General features: G+C 38.8%; 1 protein-coding gene across 3 annotated transcripts; it reads left to right on the top strand.

Annotated features, from left to right (window-relative positions):
* The first annotated feature begins 1,005 nt into the window (after positions 1 to 1,005).
* cln6a (CLN6 transmembrane ER protein a) lies at positions 1,006 to 8,721 on the top strand. Of its 3 annotated transcripts, none has more exons than XM_068571231.1 (8): positions 1,006 to 1,190; positions 2,705 to 2,822; positions 2,957 to 3,055; positions 4,365 to 4,553; positions 6,639 to 6,694; positions 7,216 to 7,338; positions 8,192 to 8,477; positions 8,567 to 8,721. In XM_068571231.1, exons 1-7 carry the CDS (start codon positions 1,144 to 1,146, stop codon positions 8,460 to 8,462), a joined length of 903 nt encoding a protein of 300 aa, XP_068427332.1. In that variant the 5' UTR covers positions 1,006 to 1,143; the 3' UTR covers positions 8,463 to 8,477; positions 8,567 to 8,721. The 3 variants fall into 3 exon arrangements, with proteins under 3 accessions (XP_068427332.1, XP_068427323.1, XP_068427340.1); XM_068571222.1 differs by having other exon boundaries at positions 7,192 to 7,338; XM_068571239.1 differs by having other exon boundaries at positions 1,017 to 1,190; positions 2,721 to 2,822; positions 7,192 to 7,338.
* The last annotated feature ends 947 nt before the right edge of the window (positions 8,722 to 9,668 follow it).

Here is a 9,668-nt window from a genome sequence, read left to right as displayed (position 1 = left end):
GATGAACTGTGGTCACGGGCTAATTACACTGATGAACGCGTTTCATCTTGCTTTCCTCAGTGTGTGAGAGAGCTGCGTCTATAAATGAACACATACGTGAAATTGAATATGAACAAACTTTGAGAATAATTGAATTGTGTGTAAACAGCATGTGACAACATTATGAATATATCACCATTTAAATGAGTCTTGACAGGAGTACTAAGCTTTTCTGTTGATGTTTACGGATTCATCTTTTTTTCTAATGTTAATGGAATTTTATACATTTAATTATGGTGCTTTAATCTGCCCACAGTGTTTCTGCAAATGCAATATGGCCCATTTGGTTAACTGATTTGGGAAAAGCCCAACACAGTAGATTTATTCAGTCAACAATACATTTGACTCTACATTTCACCATTTGACTCTGAGCTTCAGTTGGACCTCCACTCAGTCTGACCCTTCCTCTTGTGTCTGTTTAAATCAAATAAGAAACAAAGTGAGGCAAGTAGCATTCAGGAGTTAATGCTCAGTGATATTGCTTCACCACTAGCTGCTAAAGATACACATTTATAACACCATTGGTATATGTCTGTAAACATTACCTCCTGTTATATCTCCACTTGACCTTCCTGTAGGATACCAAACATCTGCTGAAGCGTAATGTTTGCAGGCCACAGAGGCCTTTAGTGGGACGTTGTTACCTCACAGGTACAAAGTGAGTCCCATTCTCTGAACAATGAATTGATGCACCCTGCATACACATTCATAATAAGAGAAAGTTTAAAAAATAGTATATTTTAATTATTTATTAAATTGAAAATGGCCCGACACATTCAATGTTGACTCACACAGGTGTTGTCTCTTATTTTGCCTGATCTGCTTGTTTTATTATTATACATTTGGAAGTCATGGTTGTGGAAAGAGAAGCCGCAGAATCGCCTACAAATCCCTACTCAGCGTTAACTGGGTTGTAGTTTCTCTGCTGCAGTCTGATTGGTGGATGAGTAGAAAGGGCGGGAACAAGGCAGGAACCAGGAAGTGAACATGAGCGGTTTGACAGAGAGATGTTTACTGTAGTTTAACACCGTTAACTGTAGTTTAACACCGTTAAGTGGAGTACCATTAGTTGTTAGACCAACTGTAGCTAACACGGGAGCGAGAATGCGAACTGTGCGAAAACGCCGAGACAACGAAACAACTCAAAAGAGGTCTGTACATTTTTCACTTACCGTTAGTTACCTGTTTAGCCGTTTGTTAGTGAATGAAAGCAGAGTCTGTTCAGAGACTACAAAAAACGGTGGGACATTAGTACATTAACTTCGAAGTTAGTGTTTAATAACGTCATGTCTCCCTTATCTTGTGGCTTGTAGCCGTTTGATGTTATAAACAGGGACTGACAGCATAAATATTATGTTTCATTCGTCAGAGATACGATGCAAGAGGTTTTAGTGACCTTCCTCCTGTCTGCAGTCATTCTTTGGCCGTTTGGTTTCCCGCTGCTGGTCCTAATCACATGACTGAATAAACAGCTGCTGGAAGACAGGGGTTCAATAACTTGTGTAACTGATGTGGAAAGTCACATCACTTTATTTTTTATTATTTGGCAAATAACACTGTAAAAGTTAGGTGGGGTGTTAAATTGTGGGTCCACAGAAGCTGTAAATACCTGTAGTCCCTTCATGGGTCTTTTTTCCTGGCCTCAGTGTGTTTGTGGGGGTATGCAGTGAGCTAAACACACTTCCAGAAAGAGATTTTAACTGGAAGTAGTTGTGGAACTGTGAAAACAACAATAGTCAACAATTTAATTGATGTTGGTTACAGATCAGAAAAAAAGACAAGCTACCATTAACATCTCTTTCTGGAAGTTGAAGCATAAATTCGTTAGTTAGTAAACCTACAATAATAAGAAAACCACATTCACAAAAGTATCTTTAGTGTGAAAATAATTGGATTGGATATATGAATGACAGGAATGAGGCTCTTCAGCTGACATGGCGATTGACAGCTCCATTAGTAATCCATATCTATGTGGCTGGTGTCGACGAGCAGCAAAATGTCTCTTTTGCATAAGCTGCAAAAGTGCTGACGAACCCACAGCGTGTTCAGCAGCATTAATCCTGTTGATGTCCCGGTTAACGTCATGAACCATAGTATCTGCGTTCAGCGTGCAACAGGAAATTGCAGATTGCACAGCTGCACATAACACAGCATAAATTGAATAGGTCAGCAAATCCACAGCCACTGGTGCAAACATCACCAAACGGTGATGTTCGAGTGCAGGGATAAATAAATAAAAAATAACACATATTTGTTTGAAGGGAAAACATACTGTAATTCAACATAAATATGACTGCTTCTGATGGTATTTCCAGCAGCTAGCAGCCAGCAAGTGCAAATACTTCCAGAAAGAGTTTTCTTTTTTTCATTAGATATTTATGTACTATCTTGTATGATTGCTATGTCACATTAAAAAATAAGTAAAGTGACTTTCAACATCAGTTACACAAGTTCTTGCTATGTTACATTTTATCTGAAGGATCACGTGGCAAACATTTCTAATGGTAATTCAGTAGATTAGTAAAAAGCAGCAAGGGCCATGTGTTTCACCCTGAATTTACTGCAGTAGTAAATACTATATAAACCTCACTTTACTGCAGTATTTCCAACATGTCTATTAAACGCTCAGCCTCCTTTCTGCCCTTTGCTTTTGTAATGTTGACAGCGCTCTTGGTTTCAAGGAAAATGAACCACAGCAGAGGAGGCCGCATTTCCACTGTGACCTGTGGTTGTGTCTGACTCTGCAGAACTGGATACTGGACTTTGGAAGGCCTATTGTCATGGTAAGAAAGATCAATGCACCTTTCACTGACAGGCAATTTAAAATAATGACATGATAAAAAAAATAATAGATGGTTATCCCACATTTCATGGAGCAATGAACACCAAATGGTTTCTGTGTATCATATTGTGTTAGCTACTCACTCCTTTGGAGTGGTTTCCCCTGAACAAGCCCAGTGCTGGAGACTATTTCCACATGGCCTACAACATCATAACGCCATTCATCATGCTCAAGGTAAGTGTCAACACACAGAAGCGCTTTGGAGATTGTGAGAGAGACAAATGCAAAGCATTTTCAGTATGTCCTAAAAAAGTAATTTTCTTCTCTGTATAAGACTGATTAAACCCACACGTACTTGGAAGCAAACTCTCCTAATGAAATAGCTTTTACAGAAAAAAAGCCTATCATAGTCACATGTACACAGCCTACCTACTAACTAACATCAACTGACGGATATAATTGACCCCAATCTGAACAAAAGTGCTGCTTGTGACAAAGACCACGAAAACAGGAAACCATTTGGTTCTTCTGTGATTCATGTAAGCAATATAGAAAATATTTGCAGCACTTAGACATATACCAGAGCTCAAACATGGGGCAGCAAGCTGGTTAACCCCAAGTGCCAATTATGAGTGACATTTACTGTCGCATATTCATTATGCTGAAAGTATACTGATAGGATTCCTGACTGTGATTGTGGTTCACCGCAGGTTGTCGTTGCACTGCTTCCATCACCGCAGGGCAACCTGACATGATTAAATAAGAAATATCTTAGTATGTAGCCTGCTGAAGCATTTGCATTTATTTATTTTTCTACAATGAAAAACAGTCAACGCAGGTCACACAGACCTTGATGCTTTTCCACAAGATACAAATCTCCATAATGTATTAAATTCTGATCAACATTATGATCATATTGTGATTAATTTCCACACTCAGCGTCATACTTGAAGGATTTTATTGTTCTCTACTATCCATGTAAATCTAAATTTGGTTGTGTGTTGTGTTGCATATTTATTTAGCTGAACACTTGTTCTGTCAGTGTTGCATGTGATTGGTCTGTAATTACCAACCCCTTTCTTGCGATTTGTAATCATAATGTAGCTGGATGGGGAAACCCATAAAGTAAGGTTGAGAAAGTCGGTTGATCGCCAGCTTCATAAGATCCAACATGTTGCTGTTAAGCTGTCACACTGAGCTCCCTGACAGGGTGTTACTGGCCCTTTTGGTTTGCCTCAGTAAAGAGGTGTGTGTGGTTTTCCTGTTGCATTTTTTTCTAAAGCTAACCTGACACTTGACAGAGTGAAAAGGTGACACACCTGCCTTTCAAGGCACATTGGCGACTTAACGTTCTTCCACACAACCACAAAGACCTTGATTATTGAATTGTCTGTAGAGAAATGATTTGAAAACGGGGTGAAATAAAGCTTTTAATCTGCTTTTCTTAAGTGATGGAGGTCGTGCCTGTGATTTTTATTATCAAAGGAAAAGAAATACTGTATAATAAAGTTGGTGTCATACGGTGTATTATTGCTCCTTTCAGCTGATTGAGCGCAGTCGCAGGGCACTGCCTCGCTCAGCCGTCTACCTCTGCATCATTACCTTTGTGATGGGAGCCAGCATTCACCTAGTGGGAGACTCCATCAACCATCGGCTCATCCTGAGTGGCTACCAGCTCAACCTGTCAGTCAGAAAGAACCCCATCATGAAAAACCTCAAACCTGCCACTCTGGTGAGTGTCTATCGTGTGTAAGTAGAGTAGGGTTCAGTAATAGAAACACTGGAATACCCTGAGAAAATTGTCAAAAGGTCAGCTTTCCTCTGGCGAAGGTTTGACAAAACTCCTGGTCCCTGTACTCATTTACAGAATTGATAAATATATTTTGTGAATTGTCACTTGTCATAATGTCATACAACAAAAATAATGTGTTTGTGTCGCTTGCCACAACTCTCCAGAGAATATACTTAGGGACTTAAAAGAAAAAGAGCTTTACTTGTCCACCTATATGACACCAACTGACAACACACCACACAAAACTTCAACATTTTCACACTTGTTTGATCCAGCAGAATTGATTTTCCCTCTTTGGAGGAATGCAGCTTATCTTTTGCTCTGTCATTGCTATCGCATCTTTCTTTCTTTCTTTTATTTTTGTCACGCTGGTTCCCGCACTAGACACAGAGCGTCATCTGTTTGACAACAATGTTGTCAACAAGATATAAAAGGTTGATGTTGAGCATATCTGGGGCAGGCTACACGCAGGCAGGAGTAGTATATCGGCTAACTAATGGATGTCAAGGCTGGATTTTATCTCTGGCTCTGAAGGTTGATATCTTGTGTTGCTCTAATAATGCTTCCTGGCCAGTGCTGAGGCAGCCATAAGTGATGAAGGCTAATGGGAGAAATCAGTTAAAGGCCAGAAATTATGAAACATGTTGAGCTGTACTGCAATAATGTGATTACTGTTAAACTAACATTTATAAGTAGATGTCCAAGATTTCTATTCTCTACTCCACATCATACATATGGACCAAGACCTCTATGTTATATGCATTAACAGTGGACGTTGTAATATATACCTGATAATGGTCTTAATGTTTAAGATGAACTTAAACATTTTGAGAGACACTTTAGTTTTTTTACTGTAAAAATGTGTCTGAATTGACTTATTTAGACTTATTTTAGTTCATGCTTAATGCTATTCAGACTTCATATTTACTCTTTATTTTATACAAACATGCAGAGATACAATAAATATTTTAGTCCTACCACTCTGCTTGATACGTTCCTTGTGCATAGTCTTTGTCAGGGCACTGCACACAGGAAGTTATGTAAATGCGCGCTAACCCATTGACATCATGTCAACACATGTATTGGGTGTTTGTGCATTGGTCATAATATTTGGTAAATCACTTTTAGTTTAAGTTTGTCAGGTCAAGGAATTGTAAACGTCCTACTGTGCCTCTTTTGAGGCTTTATCAAAGACATAGAGATGATGTAATAATGTATTATTGTGATACCTACACTAATCCCATATGATCCAAACTCTCTGTAGACTTGTGGAGCTTTAAGAAGTTTGTCTCCTCCACAGATAATACTGTTAGATTTCTTAAGCACTGATCCATGTGCAATAGCAATGAATATTTGCAGAGTGCATCTATTTTTTTTAAAGTGGATTAAGCACCACATCATAAAACTGCATGCAAGTGTTTCGCTTGGCTCATTCAAAAGGAATCAATACAAGAAGTTTAAATTCATACTGTGTTATCACACACAGAGCTTTTCACACTGAACTGATACTGTCGATGCAGAAAGATTTGACACAGCATTTAAAAAATAAATACATTTTCAAATCATATAGTGAACAGCAAAATGTGCTCAAAGCCTAAAGGGTTTATGTGAACGCTTTCAAATGAGAAAGTAGTGCAAAAAGCAGGTGGTTACAAACAACTTATTGTCGGAGACGATCAATATATTCCACGAAGGTCAAATGGGCTTGGTGTTAACTATAGATGGATGACAAATTTTAAGGACAAAAAAACAATCTTCAACTGCCCACGCATAATATATTATTACTGTGAAGACATGTTATGTGTCTCTTTCCATCTATTCAGGCCTTTTTTCCTCTCTTCCTCATCTGTGGATGTGTTTCCTTCTTAATAGCCACAATAAAGTGTAATGCTACTTGAACAGTAGGTGGCACTGTGGCATTGGACAAAGATACAGAACAGCCTACAGTACATTAAAGTGCCATTAAAACACAGCTGTTAATCTTGTAATGAGAACATATAATTAGTTGTTGTCCTTCCTCCACAGATTGACTCTTTTGAGCTGCTGTATTATTATGACGAATACCTTGGACACCTGATGTGGTATGTTTTGTTGTCTTTTGAAAAAGCATTGACGCAAAAAAAAAACCAATGAAAGGCTGAGACAATAATATCGGTCTAATAATGTTGTCAGTGTGCTGGAATTTGTGGCTATTTTCCGTCTTTATAGACATAACATAATTTTGGATGAGCAGACTGAGCAGGTCTGTTGTGACCGTTTAGACCAGCTTTGTGAAGCCGAGGGTGCCGCCTGGATAATGAATCCAGGGAGAATGCAGGAAAAGAGAGGCAGAATCAGAGAAACTTTGACAAAATGGGGCTACATTAGCAGCAAGAGGAGGAGACTTATCTCCCTCAATTTATTTTTCATTGGCCATTTGCCTGATATCTGACAGAATTGACCGACTCTGCCTCGGTGGACTCAAGGTCTGGACCTCAGCAAATGAGCTTTTTTTTAATCTTTATGTTTCTATCAGCTGAATCTTAGGATAGAGCCATTCAAATTGAATTCTGATGAAATCAATTAACATGTGTGTCAGGATGGAGTGTTTGTCTTATTCCAGGTATATTCCGTTCTTCGCCATCCTCTTCCTCTACTTCACCGGCTGCTTCACCAGACTAAGAGAGCACAGGAGGCTGCCTGTCTCTGGCCGTCTGTTGCTGGGACCCAGCGCTATCTACTATTGGTCAGTCGCCTTTTCACGTCTTTGAAACCCTTCTGAGTCCGTCAAGCATGAATATATGGTTTTGTTAAAGGCTACCTTTTGTAGAAGGCTGAAAAATAGGAAATTGGAACGGTGACATGAAATCTGACAGTGGTATGCAGTACCTCAAGAGCAATAGTTTTCAACAAAAGGTTAGCTTTGGCATGAATAAATACAAATATATGACGCATATCATACTATCTATCGATCAATCGATGTATCGATCGATCTATCTTGAACCTTGTTTATTTGCCAGGTCTGGCTCACATGAGGAATTTGTCTTGGTGGGTGGTGCATACATTAGACAAACAACAATCAACACAGTGCAAGAAATAGAAACATAATACATTCACAATAGAATATAAAATATGCACAGATAACCAGATATAGCGAGAGAAGCGTTAAGACACAGCCTTTCCTCTTTTTGTCAGATGATTGTCAGTAAACAGAGTTTGCAAAAATGTTGTTTACATAATGACAAAAAAGAAAGTTTGACAAAAAACAATTATGTCGTCTTGTTTACTGAATGGAACAATTTGTGTTGTTGGACACTGTGTTTTAGCACCAAATGGCTTCCTTTGTGGGGATGAAAACTATAATTTCCATCTTCATTTAGTTCACAAATTTAAACTGGAGCTGCTCTCCTTAAAAAAGGCATGTTTCTTATTGAAATGTAACTTCTATTGTAATAAGTGAAGTAAACATTTGCATTGTGCAACAGATGTCAAACATTTTCTGAAAACATACACGGCCGCATTGTGTGCTGATTGCAAAGTTTTGTAATTTAAAAGTTGGTGTTTCTCTCTGAGTTCTCTTGGGCTTTAATTTCTTCTAGGTACCTGGTGACCGAAGGACAAATCACTCAAATCTTCCTCGTCACCTTCCTTTCCATGGTAGTCACCGTGCTCTACCAATACCGTAAAGGCCTCAGTCTGGACAGCAATGGCCTGTTCCTGTTCTGCAGTTTCTCCACCACTGTTCTCCTGGTTGTACTGTGGGTGGTTTATCTATGGAACGATCCGGTATTGCGCAACAGGTACCCCGGATTCCTCTATGTGCCAGAACCTTGGTCCTACTATATCTTATACGTCAAGCGGAGCAACTGAGTTACATCAGTTCAGGTCTGTTCAGCTCTTTGTCTGAAGAAAACATATTCCCTGATTCAGAGTCCACATGTGAGCTGACTGATGCATATCTCTTCTTTCTTCAGCGGACTTTCCGTGACAGAGGCCGCAGCCGCACTCCGACGACGGTGGCGATCAATGAAGGTTGTTGATGCGGGCCAACTTCTCTGTAAAAACACAAGGTTTCTGCTGCCTTCAGCCATAAATTCAGGAGGGGATTTGTCCCCTCAGTTTTGTTCTATATTGTTTCAAAGACTTTTAACAGGTTAGAATTGTGATGTTCGCTCTGAATTTGGACAATCAGTCGGATCTGTAAAAAAACGTTTGGATCTTGTGACATATGAGACTAAGAAAGATCAATTTAAGGACATGCACCATGTGAGTGCGATGTCGAGAGATACTTATATGGGACCCGGAGGACAAGGGGGGCCTCAACATTGGGTAAAAATGCAGCAGTTAATTCAGGGCCCTTTTTAACGTTTCAGTTTCAATTTAGCTATAGTTATGGATTACAAAAAAAAAACAGTACTCCCACCCAGTACAGACTCAAGGTGAATACATCTATGGTGCATTCAAACTGTTACCTTAAACTCTCAGCACTCCATCAGTTGAAGATTTGACGATTGAATGCTTTGAGGTAGAGCTTCAACAACTCACTCTGTAAAAACCTCAAGGTTGTTTATTAGATGTGCTGTGTGTTACAGCTGCTGCTCTCCGGCTTCCATGAAAGAAAAGAAGAATGAAAAATGAAAAATACAATGAAGTTACACAACTTTTGTCAAGCGAGAGTCACGAACTTAGATAAAAAGAACAGCTATCATTTTACCAACAGCTTGAAAGTAGTAAAAAAAAACATGAATTAGATACAAACCCCCTAAAAACAATCAAGTCAAGTTCTGTACAAAAGATAAAAGAGCCAAATACAATAAGACAAAGGCAAAAACAAGGTGAGAGTGCTTGAAAAAAAGTATTAATCTCAGAAAGACAAGCGTATTAAAAAACCGAATAGACTAGAAAACTAAAGCTAAAACTTTGGAGAAAAAAATAATAATAAATCGTCTCAGGTATTTATTTCACACTTTTACAGATTTAGTGCAATTTATATTGTCAATAATTTTGGCATCGGAGCTCTGAACTATTACATTTTCCTTTTGTGGTCATAGTTCATTGACAACATATTGTTCTTTT

Source organism: Clinocottus analis, unplaced genomic scaffold (genome assembly GCF_023055335.1).
Source record: "Clinocottus analis isolate CAN_PGR_092001 unplaced genomic scaffold, fCliAna1.0.p SCAF_1, whole genome shotgun sequence".
Taxonomy (NCBI): Eukaryota; Metazoa; Chordata; class Actinopteri; order Perciformes; family Cottidae; genus Clinocottus; species Clinocottus analis.
The sequence above is the reverse complement of the archived record's forward strand: the minus strand, read 5'-3'. Positions and strand labels throughout refer to the sequence as shown.